General features: G+C 38.4%; 1 protein-coding gene and 1 pseudogene across 6 annotated transcripts in view; one reads left to right on the plus strand and one right to left on the minus strand.

Annotated features, from left to right (window-relative positions):
• Nucleotides 1-25,582, plus strand: part of SLC9C2 (solute carrier family 9 member C2 (putative)) — a 155,941-nt gene that overhangs the window by 28,872 nt on the left and 101,487 nt on the right. For 4 of the 5 annotated variants that reach the window (XM_082612957.1, XM_082612953.1, XM_082612954.1 and 1 more), the window contains exons 4-5: nucleotides 3,566-3,660; nucleotides 4,707-4,845. In XM_082612957.1, coding sequence (XP_082469083.1) covers nucleotides 3,566-3,660; nucleotides 4,707-4,845 — 234 coding nt within the window. Of the gene's footprint in view, nucleotides 1-3,565; nucleotides 3,661-4,706; nucleotides 4,846-17,219; nucleotides 17,557-25,582 lie in introns of those variants that run through there. The other variant, XM_082612955.1, reaches the window with a different exon arrangement.
• Nucleotides 20,286-20,927, minus strand: LOC309800612 (large ribosomal subunit protein eL32-like; annotated as a pseudogene). Its single transcript has one exon. The product of its transcript is annotated as a large ribosomal subunit protein eL32-like (transcript).

The following is a 25,582-nucleotide window of genomic DNA, read 5'->3' on the forward strand; positions in this document are numbered from 1 at the left end:
TAGTCAAGCAAATACTGAGTCCCTCCCCCTTTTGACCTGTGTCTTTTTGGTGGCAGTGTGGTACTATCAGGTAGTGGGTGAGGGGAGGGGAATTTGGTGTGGTAAGTGAAAAAGAGATGGTGAGGTTGCATGGTATATGATAAGAAGGTGACACAGACTCTGCCTTTAAGGAACCTACAGTCTAGAGGTAGAAGCAAAAAACAGGATAACAAAAAATTACAAGACAGATTAAACTCAGAGCTAAATCAGATTATAATCATGTCACAGTTGATAGAACCATGAGATCTACCTGGGGGAATTAGGAGTTTAACAAAAGTGCATTTTAAAGTAAGCTTTGAAGAATGAGTAGAATTTTGGTGGGTGGCAATGCAGAGAGGGCATTTTAGGTTGAGGAAACATAATAAGCAAAGAAATTCTGTGTAAACCTTTAGACAACCATTTATAAATATTTATTGAGCACCTCCTATGTGCTAAATACTGTTCTAGGAGCTGAGAATACATACACAACTAGGCATAAAACAATCTTTATGTTTATGGAGTTTACTTTGTAGTAGGGAGACAGAAAATAAAATTATCTAAATCTATGTATCTATGCAGTGTTACGGAGAAAAATAGAGTGGTAACGGGGTTTTGAAGTTGCCAGGAAGTGAATGAGTGAGAGTGTGTTATTTTATAGAGGGCAATCAGGAGAGGCTTCTCTGTTAAGGTGATGCTCGAGCAGAGACCTGAGGAACTGAAGGAGTGAGCCTGGGAGCAGAGGGAACAGTGGGTAAATAATGGACAGGGTCTCTGGATGAATGTTGCAAGGGATGAAGCTGGAAAGATAGTTTGTGGCTAGATAGATCTTGGAAGGCCCCGCATTTTATTCAGTAGTCAATAGGGAGTCATTTACAGAGTTTTGAGGAGAGGAGTGACATAATAATAAACTTATTGAGTGCTTTACTGTGTGACAGGCACTGTGTCAAGACATCTGCATGCATTATACTATAATACATTGTGTTTAATTCTTACAACAACCCTATGAGGATGGTACTATAATACTTCCATTTTCTAGATGGAGAAACTGAAGTTAGTGGGGTTAAGATATTGCTATGGTCTGAAAGTTTGTGTTTCCCCCAAATTCATATGTTGAAATCCTAATACCCAATGTGATGGTATTAGGAAGTGGGGCCTTTGGGAGATGCTTAGGACATGAAGGTGGAGCCCTCATGAATGGGATTAGTGTTCTTAATAAAAGAGTCCCCACAGAGTTCCCTAGCCCCATCCACTATGTGAGGGCACAGTGAGAAGGTGCTGGCAATAAAGGAAGAGGGTTTTCACTAGACTGCAACCATGTTGACAGCTTGATCTTGGACTTCCCAGCCTCCAGAACTGTGAAAAATAAGTTTCTGTTGTTTATAAACTACATAGTCTGTGGTATTTTGCAGCCTGGATGCAGTAAGACAGGTATGGTGGCATTAAGAGGATGCTTGCAGTAAGCTCCTTTCTCTACCAAGCCACCCAAAATAAATATATGCTGTTAGTAAAATCAGTGTGCTTACTATATAAATGCAGTTCTATGACAAGTCCCTTAGTCCCCTCTTCCAGCTAATTCCTCTGCTAAACTTCATCCTGTATTGAAATTCTGGAGCCACTACTGACTCCAGGTCACCCAGCTAGTGGAGCCAAAACCTAAACCTTGGATTCCAGTTTAGGGAATTAATTCTGCTTGCAACATGAATTGTGGGTTTGAAGCTGTGACTGACAAAACTGTTCAGCTGCAAAAACTTGCTGTCTTTCATGAAAAAGGAAGGATGACTCAGGCTGGAGATGCAGGCCAAGAGGATGGAGCCTTACACCACAGATGATTATCCCCAGGCTTTGATACCTAATAGAATTTGCCCTGTGGGATTTCAAAATGACTTGGGAGTGTGGTGACTCCTTTTTTCCTCTAATTTCTCACTTTTTGAATGGCATTATCTATAACTGTTGCTCTGTGCCTGTCCCACCATTGTATTTTGGGAGCAGAGAACTTTGTTTTCTAGTTTCACAGGTCTACAGATGGAGAGGAATTTTACCCCAGGATAGATGGATCATACTAATGTCTCATGCATACCTTGTTTAAATGATGAGATGAGACTTTTGAGCTGATGATATTTTAGATGAGCATTTAGACATGAGTTGATGTTGTAATGGGTTGAAACTTTTGGATGTTGGCATGGGGTAAATGTATTTTGCATGTGGGATAGGTAGGGGTTTGGGGAGGTCAGAGGGCCGAATGTGGTAGGCTGAAAAAAGTCTGCCAAAGATATCTAGGTTCTAATCCCTGGAACCTGTGAATATTACCTCATATGGGATTTTGCAGATCCTTAAATTAAGGATCTTCAGATGGGGAGATTATCCTGGATTATCCAGGTGGGACCTAAATGTAATTACAAGTGTCCTTGTTATAAGTGAGAGGCAGGAGATTTGACACAGAAGAGGAGAAGGTGATTTTTTTTTTTTTTTTTTTTTTTTTTGCTGTACGCGGGCCTCTCACCGTTGTGGCCTCTCCCACTGCGGAGCACAGGCTCCAGACGTGCAGGGTCAGCGGCCATGGCTCACGGGCCTAGCCGCTCCGTGGCATGTGGGATCCTCCCGGACTGGGGCACGAACCCGTGTCCCCTGCATTGGCAGGTGGACTCAACCACTGCATCACCAAGGAAGCCCAGGAGAAGGTGATTTGTTGATGGAACTAGACATTGGAGTGGTGTAGTTTGATTGAAGATGGAGGAAGGAGCCACAGCCAAGGGGTACAGGCTGCCACTAGAGGTTGAAAACAGCAAGAAAATAGATTCTCCCTTCAGAGCCCCCAGAAAGAATCTCCCCTGCCAACACAATCAGCTAAACTGATTTCAGGCTTTTCGCCTCTAGAATTGTAAGAGGATAAACTATAAACTTGTGTTGCTTTAAGCCACCAAATTTATGGCAATTTGTTATAGCAGCCACAGGAAACGAATACACCAATTGTTAAATTAATTTGAGGCTAATCTACCATTTACTATATTCAGTTCTGTCTAGAAATATGGTAAATCTTCCCATTTATTTGAGTCTTTTATTTCTCTCAAAGTGTTGTAATTTTGTTTAAACAGGTCTTGCAAATTTTGCGACGGGTGCTATAGAGAATGGAATTATTTTAAACACTTTTTTTTTTTTAAAGAGGGAAGCTATTTGAATTTATTTTGAAGGATAAAGAAGGGTAAAGCAAGGGACAGTTTTTCTCTTGGAAATGTTTTTTGTTCCTTTCCCCAGAGTAGATATTTTGATAGACTATAGTCTCTTTGGTATTGGGTATCACATTTTATATTTATTTGCTCTTTAAAAATTTTAGTGCGATTCTAGGAATACAGTGAGTGCCCCAAAGTACTGTGCTAGTTGAATGTTATCCTTTTGAAGTTCCCCAAGGAAAACAACTGCAACAAATCTCCTATACAATCTTTATAAAGCTCTGGAGATATAAATGTACATTACAAGCATGTAATGTTTGTAATGCATATTTTTTGGTCTTTGTCTTATTATTATGCATTTTACTGTTCTATTCTTTCAGATGCAAGGCTGGCGCTGAAAAAATATATTGCAAAGGTCTCTGCAATTGTTACAGATACAACAAAGGGACCAGGGAAGCTTTTTAAGGAAGACAAGGTACTGCATTGTGATTATAGTTTGCTCTGAAGTCTTCTGAGATTTTTGCCTTGTATCTTTAATTTCTACACTAATGCACTAGAGGTAGGTAGCGGTCCTCACTGCTCACTTCTCCCTCCCTTCCTTCATTTTTTCCTTTCTTTTTTTTTTTTTTTTTTTTTTTTTTTTTTTTGCGGTACACGGGCCTCTCACTGTTGTGGCCTCTCCCGTTGCGGAGCACAGGCTCCGGACACGCAGGCTCAGCGGCCATGGCTCACGGACCTAGCCGCTCCGCGACATGTGGGATCTTCCCAGACCGGGGCACAAACACGTGTCCCCTGCATCGGCAGGCGGACTCTCAACCACTGCGCCACCAGGGAAGCCCTTTTTTTTTTTTTTTTTTTGCGTATACATTTATTCATGTCTCTTTATTATTACAAACCATAGAGTAATGAACATCTTAAATCAGATATCAGCAGTTTGCTGCTCATGTGCAAAGAGATGGTTTTGCAGTGCAAATTGAGAGGTTTTCAGTGAGGTGGAGCTCTTTTTGCACTTCTTGCACTTTCTTCTCCTGTGAACCACCTGAGAAGGAATAAAATATCCTCGGCATTGTCCATTGAGTTGCATGCAGCTCGTACCATCCACCCATTTTTTTTCCAACCTTTGCAAACACTTTTCTTTATCACAGTCTCATTGAAAATGAAGAATTAGGGAGGAGGTGTAGACTGGCCCAAGGCTCCATGACTCTAGATTTTGAGTTTCTTTATACGCACTTTCCACTAATGTTAGAGCTGCACTGTCAGATATAGTAGCCCCTAGCCATATGAGATTATTTAAATTAGAATTAATTAAAATTAAATAAAATTTAAAATTCAGTTCCTCAGCCACTTTTCTAGTGCTCATTGGCTATGTATGTCTAATGGTGACTGTATTGGACAACGCAGATACAGAACATTTCCATCATCACAGAAAGTTCTGGTGCACAGTGCTGGTTTAGAGATACTATATAGAGTTTTATTTTTAAATGAACAAGTGGAAAGTAAATTCTTTGTTTCTGTCTCTAGAATACCATCCTCAATGCATGCCGTATAAAAAATGAATGGCTGGAAACCCATTTAGAAGCTTCCATTAATGAGCTTTTTGAGCAGAAACAGCAATTGGAAGATATTGTGACTCCTATCTTCACAAAAATGGCTACACCACGTAAGTTTTGGATAAAAATTGTTTGAATGTCAGAAAAGATGAAAATTAGGTTCAATGTTGTTATTTCTGAGATAATCTGATTTCAACAATCTTCATTAAGTAGCCATTAACCTTGTTACAGGCACTAATCTGTAACTCAGTTTCATTGAGTTACAATATTAATAATAATTAAAAATAATGACAGTTATTTCTACAGAGAATGTCTAGTACTAATCTTATTACCATCATTAATCATTTAATTTTATGTAATTTACTATAGTTTTGACCAGTGATTTTCAACCAGGAAGACATGTCCTTCAAGGAGATATAGCGGCAGAATTTGAAAAAAACATTTTCAAAAAACTATAGAGTAATGTAACTCTATAGTTTGAAAAACCTATTGTGGGAATACTGTCCTGTCAGTGGAGAAGGTGCACTGTCATAATCTTGGTGGCAGGTGTACCTAAGATTTTAAAAATATCAGCTTTATTGAGATAGAATTCTCATACCATGAAATTCACCATTTAAAAAATGAAAAATTCAGCAGTTTTCAGTATATTTTCAGAGTTATGTAATCATCACCACTGTCTAATTTTAGAACATTTTACCAGCCCGAAGAGACACACCATATCTATCAGTAGTCACTGCCCATTCCTCCCTTCCACAAGTCCCTGGCAACTACTAATCTACTTTTTATCTCTATGGATTGCCTGTTCTGAACATTTCAGAGATAGATCATATAGTCTGTTGCCTTTTGTGTCTGGCTTCTTTCGCTTTGCATAATGTTTTTAAGGTTTATCCATGTTGTAATATGTGTCAGTATTCCTTTTTATCATGGAACAATTGTCCATTGTATGGATTCAAATTTATCCATTCATTAACTGATGGACACTTGAGTTTCTACTCATTTGACTATTATAAATAATGCTGCTATGAATTTTTGTGTACAAATTTTTGTGTGGCCACATGCTTTCATTTCTCTTGGGTATATATTTAGGAGTAGAATTGCTGGGGTCATATGGTACCTCTATTTCTGACCTTTTGAGGAATTGCCAAACTGTTTCCAAATTTCCATTCCCATAAGCAATATATATGAGGATTCCAATTTCTCCACATTGTTATCAACATTTGTTATTATCTTAAAAAAATTTTTTAGCTGTTCTAGTGGGTATGAAGTATCTTAATGTAGTTTTGATTTGCATTTCCTTAATTACTGGTGATGTTAAACATTTTTTCAAGTGCTTACTGGCCATTTGTATATTTTCTTTGGAGAAATGTCTCTGAATCTTTTGCCCATTTTTAAGTTGAGTTGTTTTCTTATGCTTTTAATTGAAGTATAGGTGATTTATAATACTATATTAGTTTCAGGTGTACAGCATAGTAATTCAATATTTTAATAGAATTTAAAGTTACTACAAAATAATGGCTACACTTCCCTGTGCTGTTCAATATATCCTTGTTGCTTATTTATTTTATGTGTAGTGGTTTATATCTCTTAATCCCCTACCCCTACCTTTCCCCTCCCGTCTTCTCTCTCCCACTGGTAACCACTAGTTTGTTCTCTATATCTGTGAGTCTGTTTGTTTTGTTATATTCATTTGTTTTATAAAAAATTTTTTAGACTCCACATGTAAGTGATAACATAGAGTACTTGACTTTCTCTGACTTATTTCACTAAGCATAATACCCTCTAGGTCCATCCATGTTGTTGCAAATGGCAGGATTTCATTCTTTTTTATGGCTGAGTAAACATACATATATAAACACACACACACACACACACACACACACACACGACACATCTTCTTTATCCATTCATCTCTTTGTTTTGTTTTGGTTTTTTTTGGTTTTATTTTTGGCCACACCAGTCAGCTTGCAGGATCTTAGTTCCCCAGTCAGGGATTGAACCCAGGCCCCAGCAGTGAAAGCACCAAGTCCTAACCACTGGACCACCAGGGAGTTCCATATCCATTTATCTCTTGAGGGACACTTAGGTTGCTTTTATATCTTGGCTATTGTAAATTGATGCTGCTATGAAAATTGGGATGCATGTTTCTTTTTGAATTAGTGTTTTCATTTTCTTCAGATATACACTCAGGAGTGGAATTGTTGGATCATATGGTAGTTCTATTTTTAGTTTTTTGAGGAATCTCCATACTGTTTCCACAGTGGCTGCACCAATTTACATTCCCACCAACAGTGCAAGAGGGTTCTCTTTTCTCTATATCCTTGCCAACATTTGTTATTTGTGGACTTTTTGAAGATGGCCATTTTGACAGGTGTGGGGGGATAACTCATTGTGGTTTTGATTTGCATTTCTCTGATGATTAGTGATGTTGAGTGTCTATTTGTATGCCTGTTGGCCATCTGTATGTCTTCTTTGGAAAAATGTCTGAATTTTGAAAAATTCAGATCTTCTGCCCATTTTTTAATCGGACTTTTTTGTTTTTTGATATTGAGTTGTATGAGCTGTTTGTATATTTTGCATAAAAACCCCTTGTTGGTTGCAGATATTCTGTAGGTTGTCTTTCCATTTTGACCATGGTTTCCTTTGCTGTGCAAAAGCTTTTAAGTTTAATTAGGTCCCCTTTATTTATCTTTGCTTTTGTTTCCTTTGCCTTTGGAGACAGATCCCAAAAATTATTGCTATGATTTATGCCAAACATTGTTCTGCCTATGCTGTGTTCTAGGAGTTTTATCATTTCAGGTCTTACATTTAGATCTTTAATCCATTTTGAGTTTATTTTTATATATGGTGTGAGAAAATGTTCTAATTTCATTCTTTTACATGTAGCTGTCCAGTTTTCCCAGCACCACTTATTGAAGAGACCATCTTTTCTCAATTGTATAGTCTTGCCTCCTTTGTCATAGATTAATTGACCATAAGTGTGTGGGTTTATTTCTGGGCTCTTTGTTCTGTTCCATTGATCTAATTTTCTGTTTTTGTGCCAGCACCATGCTGTTTTGATTACTGTAGTTTTGTAGTATACTCTGAAGTCAGGGCATGTGATACCTCCAGCTTTTTTCTTTTTTCTCAAGATTGCATTGGCAAATTGGGGTCTTTTGTGGTTACATATAAATTTTAGTATGATTTGTTCTAGTTCTGTGGAAAATGCCATTGGTATTTTGAAAGAGATTGCATTAAATCTGTAGATTGCTTTGTGTAGTGTGGACATTTTAACAATATTAATTCTTCTAATCAAGGAACATGGAATGTCTTTCCATTTCCATTTATCATCTTCAAATTCTTTCATTCATGTTTTATAATTTTCAGAGTATAGATTTTTCACCTCTGAGGTTACAGTTATTCCTAGGTTTTTTTTAATGCGATTTTGAATAGGATTTTAAACAGGCTTGTTTTCTTGCTTTCACTTTCTGATAGTTCATTATTAATGTATGGAAAAGCAACAGATTTTTGTATATTAATCTTGTATCCTGCAACTTTACTGAATTCATTTATTAGTTCTAAAAGTTTTTTGGTGGAGAATTTAGGGTTTTCTATATAGAGTATCTTGTCATATGCACATAGTGACAGTTTTACTTCTTCCTTTCCAATTTAGATGCCATTTGTTTCTTTTTCTTCTCTGACTGCTGTGGCTAGGACTTCCAAAACTGTGTTGAATAAAAGGGGCGTGAGTGGTCATCCTTGTCTTATTCCTGATCTTAGAGGAAATGCTTTAAACTTTTCACTGTTGAGTATGATGTCAGCTGTGGGTTTGTTGTAAACGACCTTTATTATGTTGAGATATGTTCCTCATTACCAACTTTGACGAGAGTTTTTATCATGAATGCATGTTGAATTCTATCAGATGCTTTTTCTGTGTCTTTTGAGATGATCATGTGATTTTTATTCATGTTTTATGAATGTGGTAGATCACATTGATTGATTTGCAGGTATTGAACCATCCTTGCATCTCTGGGATAAGTCCCACTTGATCATGGTATATGATCCTTTTAATGTATTTTTGAATTCGGTTTGCTAAAATTTTGTTGAGAATTTTTGCATCTATAGTCATCAGAGTTATTGGCCTGTAATTTTCTCTTTTTGTAGTGTCTTTGGCTCTTTTTTTTTTTGCTTTTCAAAAAAATTTTAATAGATATTTATTGGAGTATAATTGCTTCACAATACTGTGTTAGTTTCTTTTGTACACCAAAGTGAATCAGCCATATGCATACATATGTCCCCATATCCCCACCCTCGTGAGCCTCCCTCCCATCCTCCCTATCCCACCCCTGTAGGTTATCACAAAGCACCGAGCCGATCTCCCTGTGCTATGCTGCTGCTTCCCACTAGCTAGCTGTTTTATATTTGGTAATGTATATATGTCGATGCTACTTCGCCCAGCTTCCCCCTCCCACCCCGTGTCCTCAAGTCTGTTCTCTACGTCTACCTCTTTATTTCTGCCTTGCAACTAGGTTCATCAGTATCATTTTTTTTTAGATTCCATATATATGTGTTAGCATGAGGTATTTGTCTCTTTCTTCACTCTGTATGACAGACTCTAGGTCCATCCACCTCAGTACAAATAACTCAATTTCATTTCTTTTTATGGCTAATATTTCATTGTATATATGTGCCATCTCTTCTTTATCCATTCATCTTTCAATGGACATTTAGGCTGGTTCCATGTCCTGGCTATTGTAAAGAGTGCTGCAGTGAACATTGTGGTACATATCTCTTTTTGAAGTATGGTTTTCTCAGGGTATATGCCCAGTAGTGGGATTGCTGGGTCATATGGTAGTTCTATTTTTAGTTGTTTAAGGAACCTCCATACTGTTTTCCATAGTGGTTGTATCAATTTACATTCCCACCAACAGTGCGAGAGGATTCTGTTTCACCACACCCTTTCCAGCATTTATTGTTTCTACATTTTTTGATAGTGGCCATTCTGACCGGTGTGGGGTGATACCTCATTATAGTTTTGATTTGCATTTCTGTAATGATTAGTGATGTTGAGCATCTTTTCATGTGCCTCTTGGCCATCTGTATGTCTTCCTTGGTGAAATGTCTATTTAGGTCTTCTGCCCATTTTTTAATTGGATTGTTTCCTTTTTTGATATTGAGCTCCATGAGCTGTTTGTATGATTTTGAGATTAATCCTTTGTCTGATTTGCAAATATTTTTTCCCATTCTGAGGGTTGTCTTTTTGTCTTGTTTATGGTTTCCTTTACTGTGCAAAAGCTTTGAAGTTTAATTAAATACCGTTTGTTTAGGTTTTTTTTTATTTCCATTGCTCTAGGAGGTGGATCAAAAAAGATCTTGCTGTGGTTTATGTCAAAGAGTGTTTTTCTTATGTTTTCCTCCAAGAGTTTTATAGTGTCTGGTCTTACATTCAGGTCTTTAATTCATTTGAAGTTTATTTTTGTGTATGGTGTTAGAGAGTGTTCTAATTTCATTCTTTTACATGTAGCTGTCCAGTTTTCCCAGCACCACTTATTGAAGAGGCTGTCTTTTCTCCACTGTATGTTCTTGCCTCCATTGTTGTAAATTAGGTGCCCATATGTGCGTGGGTTTATCTCTGGGCATTCTATCCTGTACCATTGATCTATACTGTTTTTGTGCCAGTACCATACTGTCGTGATTACTGTAGCTTTATGGTATAGTTTGAAGTGGGTGAGCCTGATTCCTCCAACTGCATTTTTCTTTCTCAAGATTGCTTTGGCTATTTGGGGTCTTTTGTGTTTCCATATGAATTGTAAAATTTTTTGTTCTAATTCTCTGAAGAATGCCATTGGTAGCTTGATAGGGGTTACATTGATACTGTAGATTGTTTTGGGTAGTATAGTCATTTTCACAATATTGATTCTTCCAATCCCAGAACACCGTATATTTTTCCATCTGTTTATGTCATCTTGATTTCTTTCAACAGTGTTTTACAGTTTTCTGAGTACAGGTCTTTTGCCTCCTAGGGCAGGTTTATTCCTAGGTATTTTATTCTTTTTGTTGCGATGGTAAGTGGGATTGTTTCCTTAATTTCTCTTTCTGATTTTATGTTGTTGGTGTGTAGGAATGCCAGAGATTTCTGTGCATTAATTTTGTATCCTGCAACCTTACCAAATTCATTGATTAGTTCTAGTAGTTTTCTGGTGGCATCTTTAGGATTTTCTATGTATAGTATCATGTCATCTGCAGACAGTTGACAGTTTTACTACTTCTTTTCCAATTTGGATTCCTTTTATTTCTTTGTCTTCTCTGATTGCCGTGGCTAGGACTTCCAAAACTATGTTGAATAATAGTGGCAAGAGTGGACATCCTTGTCTTGTTCCTGATCTTAGTGGAAATGCTTTAGTTTTTCACCATTGAGGATGATGCTTGCTGTGGGTTTGTCATATATGGCCTTTATTATGTTGAGGTAGTTTCCCTCTATTCCCATTTTCTGGAGAGTTTTTATCATAAATGGGTGTTGAATTTTGTCAAAAGCTTTTTCTGCATCTATTGAGGTGGTCATATGTTTTTTATTCCTTAATTTGTTAATATGGTGTATCTCATTGATTGATTTGCGTATATTGAAGAATCCTTGCATCCCTGGGATAAATCTCACTTGATCATGGTGTATGATCCTTTAATGTATTGTTGGATTCTGTTTGCTAGTATTTTGTTGAGGATTTTTGCATCTATGTTCATCAGTGATATTGGCCTATAATTTTCTTTTTTTGTGATATCTTTTCTGGTTTTGGTATCAGGGTGATGGTGGCTTTGTAGAATGAATTTGGGAGTGTTTCTCCCTCTGCAATTTTTTGGAAGAGTTTGAGACGGATGTGTGTTAGTGCTTCTCTAAATGTTTGATAGAATTCATCTTTGAAGCCATCTGGTCCTGGAGTTTTGTTGGTTGGAAGATTTTTAATTATAGTTTGAATTTCATTACTTGTGATATGTCTGTTTATATTTTCTAATTCTTCCTAGTTCAGTCTTGGAAAATTGTACCTTTCCAAGAATTTGTCCATTTCTTTGTGGTTGTCCATTTGATGGGCATATAGTTGTTTGTAGTAGTCTCCTATAATCCTTTGTATTTCTGCAGTGTCATTTGTGATTTCTCCTTTTTCATTTCTAATTTTATTGATTTGAGTCCTCTCCGCTTTTTCTTGAGGAGTCTGGCTAATGCTTTATCAGTATTGTTTATCTTCTCAAAGAACTAGCTTTTAGTTTTATTGATCTTTGCTATTGTTTTCTTTGTTTCTGTTTCATTTATTTCTGCTCTGATCTTTATGATTTCTTTCCTTCTAGTGACTTTGGGTTTTCTTTGTTCTTCTTTCTCTACTTGTTTTAAGTGTAGGGTTAGATTGTTTATTTGAGATGTTTCTTGTTTCTTGAGGTGAGATTGAATTGCTATAGACTTCCCTCTTAGAACTGCTTTTGGTGCATCCCATAGGTTTTGGATCATAGTGTTTTCGTTGTAATTTGTCTGTAGGTATTTTTTGATTTCCTCTTTGATTTCTTCAGTGATCTCTTGGTTATTTAGTAACATATTGTTTAGCCTCCATGTGTTTGTGTTTTTTTATGTTTTTTCCCCTGTAATTGATTTCTAATCTCATAGCATTGTGGTCAGAAAAGATGCTTCATATAATTTCAATGTTCTTAAATTTACTGAGGCTTAATTTGTGACCCAAGATGTGATCTATCCTGGAGAATGTTCAATGTGCACTTGAGAAGAAAGTGTAATCTGTTGTTTTTGGATGGAATGTCCTGTAAATATCAATTAAATCTATCTGGTCTATTGTGTCATTTAAAGCTTGTGTTTCCTTATTAATTTTCTGTCTGGATGATCTGTCCATTGGTGTAAGTGAGGTGTTAAAGTCCCCCACTATTATTGTGTTACTGTCGATTTCCTCTTTTATAGCTGTTAGCAGTTGCCTTATGTACTGAGCTGCTTGTGTGTTGGGTGTATAAATATATATAATCGTTGATCCTTTGATCAGTATGTGGTGTCCCTCCTTATCTCTTGTAACAGTCTTTATTTTAAAGTCTATTTTGTCTGATATGAGTATTGCTGCTCCAGCTTTCTTTTGATTTCCATTTGCTTGGAATATCTTTTTCCATCCCTTCACTTTCAGTCTGTGTGTGTCCCTAGGTCTGAAGTGGGTTTCTTGTAGACAACATAAATATGGGTCTTGTTTTTGTATCCATTCAGCCAGTCTGTGTCTTTTGGTTGGGGCATTTAATCCATTTTACATTCAAGGTGATTATTGATATGTATGTTCCTATTACCATTTTCTTAATTGTTCTGGGTTCGTTTTTGTGGGTCTTTTTCTTCTCTTGTGTTTCCCACCTAGAGAAGTTTCTTTAGCATTTGTTGTAAAGCTGGTTTGGTGGTGCTGAATTCTCTTAGCTTTTGCTTGTCTGAAAAGCTTTTGATTTCTCTGTTGAATCTCAATTAGATCCTTGCTGGGTAGCATAATGTTGGTTGTAGGTTTTTCTGTTTCATCACTTTAAGTATATCCTGCCACTCCCTTCTGGCCTGCAGAGTTTCTGCTGAAAAATCAACTGATAACTGTATGGGGATTACTTTGTATGTTATTTTTTGTTTTTCTCTTGCTGCTTTTAATATTTTTTCTTCAAATTTAATTTTTGTTAGTTTGATTAATATGTGTCTTAGTGTGTTTTTCTTAGGGCTTATCCTGTATGGGACTCTCTGCACTTCCTGGACTTGGATGACTATTTCCTTTCCCATGTTAGGGAAGTTTTCACCTATAATCTCTTCAGATATTTTCTCATACCCTTTCTTTTTCTCTTCTTCTTCTGGGACCCCTATAATTCAAATGTTGGTGCGTTTAGTGTTGTCCTAGAGATCTCTGAGATTGTCTTCAATTGTTTTCATTCTTTTTTCTTTATTCTGCTCATTGGCAGTTATTTGCACCATTTTGTTTTCCAGCTCACTTATTAGTTCTTCTGCCTCAGTTATTCTGTTATTGATTCCGTCTTGTTTATTTTTCATTTCAGTTATTTGTTTGTTCTTTAGTTCTTCTAGATCTTTGTTAAACATTTTTTTATTTTCTCAGTCCATGCCTCCATTCTATTTCTGAGATTCTGGATCATCTTTACTATCATTACAGTGAATTCTCTTTCAGGTAGATTGCCTATTTCCTCTTCATTTGTTTGGTTTTGTAGGTTTTTACCTTGTTCCTTCATCTGTGACATATTTTTTTGCTGTCTCATTTTTTTCTTTTTTTTTAATGAGTGGGATTGTGTTCCTGTCTTGGTGATTGTTTGGCCTGAGGCTTTCAGCACTGGAATTTGTAGGCTGTTGGGTAGAGGTGGGTCTTGGTGTTGAGATGAGGACCTCCATGAGACCTCACTCCAATGAATATTCCCTGGGGACTGAGGTTCTATGTTAGTCCAGTGTTTCGGACTTGGAGCTCCCTCTGCAGGAGCTTCGGCCTGACCCCTGGCTCGTGAACCAAGATACTGCAAGCCGCATGGGGTGGCAAAAAAAAAAAAAAAAGAATCATAACAAAGTAAAAAATAGAATTAAACTAGTAAACTAACAGATATGTGAGAAAGAATATAAAAATAAAAATGTAGATAACTAAACAACCAGAATTTACAACTGTACCACAATTGTGAAAAAGAGGAGGGAAAAGAAAAGAAAAAAGAAAAAAGGTGGGGAGGCCTTAGCTGTGGAGGGTGGGGCCTAAGCAAGGGCAAGGTTTGGGTGGTGGGCGTGGCCTATGCTCAGGACCCACAGGGCTGGAAAAGGCCCTGGGGGCTGTGGGGGGCGGGGTTTAGCCTCAACGCAAAAGAAGGGGCTCAGGCTTGCCCACCACCCCTGGTCTCAGAGGGTGGGGGACCTCACCTGGGAGCCCAGGAGGCTTCCTGGGCTCGAATGGGTGGGGCAAATGCCCTCTGCTCTTCTCCCGCTCCTCTCAGAGGACCCCTCCTGCCTGCCTGTCCTGATCTCCCTGGTGTCCCCCCCATGCCCCCAGTACCAATGTGGCCGTGGGGAAGGGGAGCCCTGTAGGGCAGGAGACCACCCTGGGAGCTCAGCAGGCTCCCTGGGCCCGAGTGGGTGGGGCAGTTGCCCTCTGCTGCTTTCCCACTCCTCCTGGAAGGCTCTTCCCACCTGCCTCTCCCGATCTTCCGGCCTCAGGGTTGCTGATCCTGTCTGGCCTCCACTTCTCCTCCCCCCTCAGTCCCACCATTTCACTTGGGGGTTCCTCCCATCTCCTTGGGTGTCAGGGTTTCCCACCAGTGGCTGGCAGTTGCCCTAGTTGTGGGGAGACGCTAACTTGGAGTCTTCCCACACCTCCATCCTGACTCATTTTGGTATTAGGGTAATGGTGGCATCATAGAATGCATTTGGGAGTGTTCTCCCATCTCAAAAATTTTTTGGAATAGTTTGAGAAGGTTAGGTATTAACTCTTCTTTGTATGTTTGGTACAATTCTTCTGTGAAGCCATTTAGTCATGTTTTTTGCTTTCTGGAAGTTTTTTAAATTAACAGTTTCAATTTCACAGGTAGTGATTGGTCTGTTCAGATTGTCTATATATTCTTGATTTAGTCTTTGAAAGTTGTGTTTTTCTAGAAATTTGACCATTTCTTCTAGGTTGTTCAATTTGTTGGCATGTAACTGTTCATAATAATCTCTTATGATTTTTTTGTATCTGTGATAGCAGTTGTTATTTCTCCTCTTTTATTTCTTATTTTGTTTATTTGGGTCTTCTCTCTTTTTTTTCTTGATGAGCCTGGCTAAAGGTTTATCAATTTTATTTACCTTTTCAAAAAAACAGTTCTTGGTTTCATTGATCTTTTCTATTGTTTTTTGATCTCTATTATATTTGTTTTCGCTCTGATATTTATGTTTTTCTTTCCATCTGCTAACTTTGGGCTTTGTTTGTTTTTCTTTTTCTAATTCCTTTTTTAAAAATGACAGTACTTTAAATTTATTATTTATTTTATTTATTTATTTTGGCTGTGCTGGGTCTTAGTTGCGGCTTGCGGGATCTTCATTGTGGTATGTGGGATCTTTAGTTCCGGCATGTGGACATCTTATTTGCGGCATGCAGACTTCTTAGTTGTGGCATGTGAACTCTTAGTTGCGGCATGCAGGCTTCTTAGTAGCAGCATGTGGGCTTCTTAGTTGTGGCACACGGGCTTCTTAGTTGCAGCATGTAAACTCTTAGTTGTGGCATGCACATGGGATCTAGTTCCCCGATGGGGACCAAACCCCGGCCCCCTGCATTGGGAGCATGGATTCTTACCCACTGGGCCACCAGGGAAGTTCCTCTAATTCCTTTACATGGAAGGTTATGTTGTTTATTTGAGATATTTTTGTTTCTTGAGGTATACCTATATTGCTATAAACTTTCCTCTTTGAACTGCCTTTTCTACATCCTCTATAGATTTTGGAAAGTTGTGTTTCCATTTTCATTTGTCTTGAGGTATTTTCTGTTTTTCTCTTTGATTTATTTATTGGCTCATTGGTTTTTTAGTAGCATGTTGTTTAGTCTCCACATATATGTATTTTTCTTCTTATTGTTGAATTGTAAATGTTTTTATGTATCTTGGGTATAAGTCTCTTATCAGATATATGACCTGCAAATATCTTCTCCCATTATGTGGATTATCTTTTCATTTTCTTAATTGTGTTCTTTGAAGCACAAAAGGCTTTAAGTTTGATGAAGTCTAATTTATCTACTTTTCCTTTTGTTGATTGTGCTTTGTGTCATATCTAAGAAACATTGCCTTATCTAAGGTCACCAATATTTACTTTTATGTTTTTTTGTAAGAGTTTTGTAGTTTTTTTAGCCCTTATGTCTAAACATGTCTGTGATCCATTTTAAGTTAATTTTTGTATATGGTGTGAGGTAGTGGGTCCAGCTTCATTCTTTTGTATATGGATACCCAGTACTTAAGATTTTTATGTTTATCAAAAGGAACCATGGTTTTTTAAAGGTTAAGGCACTGAATCTGTTCTAGGTGGTATGACAAACTGTCCCTTGCCAACTGTACCTAACGTTGAATGAGCATACACATAGCACTCTCCTAGGTCCCCTGAAGGGAAATAGATGCCTTTGCACCATCCTTGTCTTTAAGGAGTCCACTAACCACTTTGTGAGTAAACATGCCTACTTGAAAAGATAAACTAAGAGCTGTGTATGTTCAGGGAAGCCTAAGCATAAAGAGAAGGCATCCTGAAGAAAGAGGAATTGCCTGAAAGGATAGGTAACCAACGTGGAATATGTAGGGAATTCTGGAATGAAACACAACATAATGATGAAAAGTTGAAATATGGGACTAGAGAAGTGGTCAGTATCCATCTGGCTGATTGTAGTTGAGTACACATTAAGGAAGAGTAGAAAATAAGGTTGGAAAGTTAGCTTGTGATCATTTCATTAAAAGTACTGAATTAGGGACTTCCCTGGTGGTGCAGTGGTTAAGAATCCATCTGCCAATGCAGGGGACACAGGTTCGATCCCTTGTCCGGGAGGATCCCACATGCCATGGAGCAGCTAAGCCCGTGTGCCACAACTACTGAGCCTGCACTCTAGAGCCCGCGAGCCACAGCTGCTGAGCCCATGTGATGCAACTACTGAAGCCCGCGTGCCTAGAGCCTGTGCTCTGCAACAAGAGATGCCTCCGCAATGAGAAGCCCATGCACCACAATGAAGAGTAGCCCCCGCTCGTTGCAACTAGAGAAAGCCCGTGCATAGCAACAAAGACCTAACACAGCCAAAAATAAAATAAATAAATTTTTAAAAAGTACTGAATTATAAGCTTCAAAGTTTGGACTTTACTTTCAGTGCAGCGGGTTGCCATTAAAGGCTTTGTTTGGGGTAGGAGAGATGAGGAATCAAGTAGTGGAGAATAATCTGGCTGTCCTTGCAAAATGGATTGGAGGGAGAAGAGACCAGAGGGAGTGAGACCAGTATAGTCCAGGAATGAGATGGTTAAGACGAGTTGTTGGTTATACAGTTCACTTCCCACCTTTCCCCACCAAGCCACCACTATTGTTAGTCTGGCCCAACAACCCTCCCTCCTTCCCTTCTCATCTCTGAGGAAGAATTTCAGCGGCTCCAATCAAGATGGTGGAATAGAACGATGTGGAGCTCACCTTTTCCCACAAATACATAATGAATACATCTACATGTGGAACAGTTATCACAGAATACCTATTGAATGCTGGCAGAAAATCTCAGAAACTCAGAAGAACGAGGAAGATCTCCATGTAACCGGGTAGGATGAAAGAAAAAAAAAAAAAGGAAGCAAACAGGATAGGACCTGTGCCACTGGGAGAGAGCTAGGAAAGAGGAAAGGTTCTCGTACCCTGGGAAGCCCCCACACTGGTGGGGAGATCACCTGGGACAGAAAAGGAGCTTCAGAGGCTTAGAGGAGAGTGTAGAAGCCGGTTTGCAGCAGGCAGAATGGAGAGAGACCAGCACAGAGGATCCGTGCTGCCTTGCTGAAGTCCCCAGTCCGAGATGTGGACCTGCTAGTAATACATGCGAGGGCTGGTTGCTAAAACTCGGGTTTCAGAGGACAGACCTGGGGAGAGGACTGGGGTTAGCCCTGCGGAGACAGCCTGAAGGGCCTGGAATGTGGTAAGGGCTGCAACCAGGAGTGTATGTGGAAGAAGCCTGGCCCACCATAGAAGTGAAAGGCTATTGTTAAGAGGCACTCGAAGAGGAGGGGAGGACCCGCCATTGCAACGTCACTTTTGGCATGTTTACGGCCAGTGTGTGCTGCCATTGAAACCCCATTGTTAATGCATAAGTGAAGTGGGGGTGGGGCTTGCCATAGCAGCCTCCTTCTCATTGCCACCACTATGAGCTCTGGGAGCATGCAAGCACCAGCAGGTTGCCCACATGCGGAGGCGGGGCTGAAAGCAGAGCCTTCCCCCCATGGCATGTGATCCACAGCACCACTGCTTGCTTTGTAAACTCAGTGCCTGTGGGACATCCGAGTGGACAATGGGTGCTCCTGTGGCTGGGATGGGTCTGGCCTTAGCAGCTGTGGGCTTTGTGGGTGCATGCACGTGGAAGTGGGGCCAGAGTCTGGGCTACTTCCCTAGCTCCCATGGCAGGTCCAGGTGTGCAACTGCTGTGGTCCTGGTACCTGACTTCAGTGGATTGACACCTATGGATCTGTGATGGTGGCTTTGTGATCACAGTGCCTGAGGGGCACAGGGCTGATAGCCTGCATTCCCACAGTGGAGGCGGGCCGAGGGTAGTGTGCACAACAGTGTACTTTGTGAGCTCATGCAGTAGGTGACAGGTGACATGACAGAGTGCTCTCCCCGATGGACAACTCCGATGGAGGAATACTCAGCGGCTTCTCTTCCAGTGGGAGCGCTCCAATCCTACCTACATCACACTGCAGCTTAGAAATGGATCTAGGGCTTCTATGCCAACAACTAGGGAGCAGACCCTGCCCCCAGTAGGGCTGTAACAATCACAGAGCAAAGAGGAGGCCCCGTTCAACATCCAACACCTATTCCATTCACCACAACATCAGTCATATCCCCATCAATGGGATAACAGCCAGCAGACACTGAGGAAAGATGCGGCAGCCATCCATACTAAAAAACAGCCTTGCACCAATAATATTAAACCCACACAAGCTACACAGGGACACTTCTACATAAAAATAGCCCTCCAAGACCACAGTAGATAATTGTTTCTACTAAACTCATAGAGTAAGAGAAATATAAGTAAAATGAAGAATGAGAGGAACCACTCCCAATTAAAAGATCAAGAGAATTCCCCTGAAAGAACAAATAATGAAACAGACCTCTTCAGTCTAATAGACACCGAGTTTAAAAAGGAGATACTGAAAATACTGAAGGAATTAAGAAGGGCTATTGATAGAAATGCAGATTACTGTAAAAAGGACCAGGAACTATAAAGAGGAACCAAGACAAATTAAAAGACTTATTTGCTGAGACGAAAGCTGAGTTTAAGGCAATAGGTAGCAGACTGAATAATGTAGAAGAATGAATAAGTGATCTGCAGATTAGAATAATGGAAATCACCCAATCAGAACAGCAGACAGAAAGCCAAATGAAAAAAAATGAAAGCAATATAAGAGACCTATGGGATAATATAAAGCATGCCAGTCTACACATAATAAGGATCCCAGAAGGAGAAGAAAGAGAAAAGGGAATCAAAAATGTATTTGAAGAAATTATGGCTGAAAACTCCCCAAACCTAAAGAAGGAAACATATCCAGGTACAGGAAGCATGGAGGGTCCCAAACATGATGAACCCAAACAGACCTACACCAAGATATACTATAATTAAAATGGCAAAAGTGAAAGATAAAGAGAGGATTCTAAAGGCAGCAAGAGGAAAACAAGGAGTTACTTATAAGGGAAGCCCCATAAGTCTATCAGCTGATTTCTCTACAGAAATGTTGCAAGCCAGAAGGGAGTGGCAAGATATATTCAAAGTCCTGAAGGGAAAAATCTGCAGTATAGGGTACTCTACCCGGAAAGATTATCATTTAAAATAGGAGAGATAAAGAATTTCTCAGACAAGCAAAAGCTAAAAGAATACAGCAGTATTAAACCTCTTCTAAAGGAAATATTGAAAGGTCTTCTCTAAATAGAAAAGAAGCAAGAATCTATAGGAAAGAGAAAATCACAATTGGAAAGTAAATTACTTAAATAAATCAGTACACAGATTTTTTTTTTTGCCAAGTTTCATGGTTTTATTAACACAAACACGATGTGCCCACGAGCAATCTATTCATTTTCTTTGCTGCATAGCCTGGTGTTGGGATTGGTGACTGTGATAGCCAGCTGGGCTGCTCTTTCCACAATGGCTTTGTGGTTCTTGGAGGAGATGTTGTGAGCAATCTCAGCACAGTAAGATTTGTTGCACAACAGCGGCAATTCAAGCTCCTTGACATCGTGGACCAGGAACTTCCAGATGCTGCTGGGCATCATGTGCTTTGTTTTCTTGTTGCTCCCATAACCAATGTTGGGCATCAAGATCTGGCCCTTGAACCTCCTGTGCATCCTGTTGTCAGTGCTTCTGGATTTCTGTCAGTTCTGCTTAATTTGACATATTGATCTGACTGGTGCTTGATGACCTTTTTGGTCCTCTTTTTGACAACCTTGGGCTTTACGAGGAGTCTGAGGGCAGCCATGATGCTGACTGGGAGATGGCTGCCACTTCCATAGGCCGTGCTGAAAAGAGAGCAATACACAGATTTCAAAAAATAAAAGAAAAAAGATTTTTCTGTGAAAGTGATGATAACCACAATGAACAGCAAAAGAATAAACATGAAGATGTAAAATAGGACATCAAAATCATATAGTGTTGGGGAGGAGAGTAAGAAAATGTTGATTTTTTTTTCCAGAATGTGTTTGAGCCTATTTGACTATCAGTCTAAAGAAAGTAGGTATAGAAGGGGTTAACATACTTCAAAAACAGAGTACTTTAAACAAGGTTTAAAGTGGCAATAAATACATATCTATCAATAATTACCTTAAGTGTCCATGGACTAAATGCTCCAATCAAAAGTCATCAAGTGGCAGATTGAATAAAAAAACAAGAGCCTACAATATGCTGCCTACAAGAGACCCACTTTAGGACAAAGGACACATATAGATTGAAAGGGTGTGGAAAAAGATATTTCACGCAAACGAAAATGACAAGAAAGCAGTTGTAGCAATACTCATGTCAGACAAAATAGACTTTAAAACAAAGGCCATAAAGAAAGATAAAGGAGGACACTATATAATGATAAAAGGATCAATACAAGAAGATGATATTACACTCATCAACATATATGCACCCCAGTACATAAAACAAATACTAACAGACAAAAAGGGAGAAATTGATGGGAATACATCAATGGTAGGAGACTTTAACATCCCACTCATGCCAATGGACAGATCTTCCAGACAAAAAAATTACTAAGGCAACAGGGATCCTAAATGATACAATATAACAGTTAGACCTAATTGATATTTTCAGGACATTACATCCAAAAACCACCCCCAGAATACACATTCTTTTCAAATGCACATGGAATATTCTCTAGAATTGACCACACTCTAGGGTACAAAACAAGCCTCAACAAATTTAAGAGTACAGAAATTATTCCAAGCATCTTTTCTGACCACAATTGCATGAAACTAGAAATCAACCACAGAAAAAGAAAAGAGAAAAAAAGTCAATTATAATTTTTTTCTCTTTTCAGTCAAAAAGAAAAGAGAAAAAAAATCAATTACTAAAAAACCAATGGGTCAACAATGAAATCAAAGAGAAAATTAAAAATATACCTTGAGACAAATGACAGTGAAATTCTATGGGATGCAGCAAAAACAGTTCTCAGAGGGAAGTTCGCAGTGATACAGGCCTTCTTCAAGAAACAAGAAAAATCTCAAATAAACAAACTAACCCACCACCTAAAAGAATTAGAAAAAGAAGAACAAACAAAACCTAAAGTCAGCAGAAGAAAGGAAATAATAAAGATCAGAGAGGAAATAAATAAAATAGAGATTAAAAAAAAATAGAAAAAATCAATAAAATCAAGAGCTGTTTCTTTGAAAGGGTAAACAAAATTGCCAAACCTCTGGCCAGGCTCACCAAGAAGAAAAGAGAGAGGACCCAAATAAATAAAATCAGAAATGAAAGAGGAGAAAGCACAACTGATACTGCAGAAACACACAAAAAAATAAGAGAATACTATAAACAATTATATGCCAACAAATTGGACAACTTAGAAGAAATGGACACATTTCTAGAAACACACAGCCTACCAAAACTGAATCAAGAAGATATAGATAATTTGAATAGACTGATCTCTAGAAGTGAAATAGAATCTGTTATAAAAAAAATTCCCTACAAACAGAAGTCCAGGACCAGATGGCTTCACAGGAGAATTCTACCAAACATCCAAAGAAGAACTTATAACGATCCTTCTCAAACTCTTCCAAAAGATTGAAGAGGAGGGAACACTCCCACCATCACCCTGATACCAAAACCAGACAAAGACACAACCAGAAAAGAAAATTACAGGCCAATGTCTCTGATGAATATAGATGCAAAAATTCTCAACAAAATACTAGCAAAATGAATCCAACAACATATAGAAAAGATCATACAACATGACCAAGTTGGATTTATCCCAGTGTCACAAGGATGGTTCAACATATGCAAGTCAGTCAGTGTGATACACCACATCAATAACAGACAAAAACCACATGTTCCTCTCATTAGATGCAGAAAAAACGTTTGATAAAATTCAACATCCATTCATGATAAAAACTCTTATGAAAGTGGGTATAGAGGGAATATTATCTCAACATAATAAAAGCTATTTATGACAAACCCACAGCCAATACAGTACTCAACAGTGAAAAGCTGAAAGCCTTCTGCTAAAATCTGGAACAAGACAGGATGCCCACTCTCACCACCTCTATTCAACATAGTTTTGGACGTCCTAGCCACAGCAGTCAGACAAGAAAAAGAAATAAAAGATATCCATATTGGTAGGGAAGAGATAAAGTTGTCATTATATGCAGATGACATGATACTATATATTGAAAACCATAATGACTCCACAGAAAAAACTATCAGAACTGATAACTGCATTCAGGAAGGTAACAGGATACAAGATTAACATACAGAAATCGGTTGCATTTCTTTACATGAACAAAGAAATGGCAGAAAGGGAATGTAAAAAGAAAATCCCTTTTAAAATTGCATCAAAAAATACTTAAGAATAAACCTGACCAAGGAGATGAAAGACTTACCTGCTGAGAACTATAAAACATGAATAAAGGAAATTGAAGATTATTCAAAGAAATGGAAAGATAACCCATGCTCTTGGATTGGAAGGATTAATATTGTTAAGATGGCCATACTGCTCAAAGCAATTTACAGATTTAATGTGATCCTTATCAAATTGCCCATGACATTTTTCACAGAACTAGAACAAATAAGCCTAAAGTTTATATGGAACCATAAAAGACCCAGAATTGCCAAAGCAATCCTGAGGAAAAAGAACAAAGCAGGAGACATAACCCTCCCAGACTTCAGACAATACTGCAAAACTACAGTAATCAAAACAGTGTGGTATTGGCACAAAAACAGACATATGGATCAGTGGAACAGAATAGAGGGCCCCAAAATAAACCCACACACCTGTGGTCGATTAATCTTTGACACAGGAGGCAAGAATACACAATGGGGAAGAGACAGTCTCTTCAGCAAGTGGTGCTGGGAGTTGGACAGCCACATGTAAATCCATGAAGTTAGAACACACCCTCACACCATACACAAAAATAAACTCAAAATGGCTTAAAGACTTAAATATAAGACATGACACCATAAAACTCCTAGAAGAGAACATAGGAATAACATTCTCAGACATAAATCGTAGCAATGTTTTCTTAGGTCAGTCTCCCAAGGCAGTAGAAATAAAAGCAAAAATAAACCAATGGGACCTAATCAAACTTACAAGCTTTGAGAAAATATTTGCAAATGATGCCACCAACAAGGGCTTAATTTCCAAAATATACAAATGGCTCATACAACTCAATAACAAAAAAAACAACCCAATCAAAATATGGGCAGAAGACCTAAATAGACATTTCTCCAAGGAAGACATACAGATGGCCAATAAACACGTGAGAAGATGTTTATCATCATTAATTATTAGAGAAATGCAAATCAAAACTACAGTGAGGTGCAACCTCACATCAGTCAGAATGGCCATCATTAAAAAGTCTACAAGAAACAAATGCTGGAGAGGGTGTGGAGAAAAGGGAACCCTTCCTGTGCTGTTGGTAGGAATGTAAATTGCTGCAGCCACTGTGGAAAACAGTGTGTAAGTTCCTCAAAAAACTAAAAATAGAGTTGCCATGTGATCCAGCAATCCCACTCCTGGGCATATATCCAGAAACAATTGTAATTCGAAAAGATACATGCACCCTTATGTTCATAGCAGCACTATTAACAATAGCCAAGACATGGAGACAACCTAGATGTCCCTCAACAGATGAATGGATAAAGGTGTGGTACATATATACAACAGAATGCTACTCAGCCATAAAAAAGAATGAAATAATGCCATTTTCAGCAATATGGATGGACCTAGAGAAAGAGAAAGGCAAATACGATGATATCACATATATGTGGAATCTAAAATATGACACAAATGAACTTATCTACGAAACAGAAACAGACTCACAGACATAGAGAACAGGCTTGTGTTTGCCAAGGGGGCGTGGGGGTGGGGGAGGGATGGATTGGGAGTTTGTAATTAGCAGATGCAAACTATTATATATAGAATGGATAAACAACAAGGTTCTACTGTATAGCAGAGGGAACTATAGTCAATATTCTGTAATAAACCATAATGGAAAAGAATATGTAAAAGAATATATGTGTATATAAACATATATATGTATAACTGAATCACTTTCTGTACAGCAGAAATTAACACAGCATTGTAAATATAATATACTTCAATTAAGAAAAATTGGCTCTTTACCCAAGTCCTCTCTGTCCCCTCCAAGCACCCCAGTATCTTGCATGTTCATATTATAGAAATGTTAGATCTTGATGGAACCTCTGAAATGACCCCCTTGTTTTACAATGAAGAAAGTGCAGACACATGAGGTTAAGCAGTTTATTCACATGGCTGAATTAGGAACAGTAATACTGATTATGTAAGTGTGATCTCACAGCTTTAAATATTAAAAAAAAAAAGGTGGGAATACTTGAATTGACATACAAACATCAAGGTTTCATTAATGACTGGTTCAGCCTTGGACATTATGATTTATTTCATGCCCATTGTTTTTAA

This window comes from Mesoplodon mirus, assembly GCF_964341445.2.
Source record: "Mesoplodon mirus genome assembly, chromosome: 3".
Classification (NCBI taxonomy): Eukaryota; Metazoa; Chordata; class Mammalia; order Artiodactyla; family Ziphiidae; genus Mesoplodon; species Mesoplodon mirus.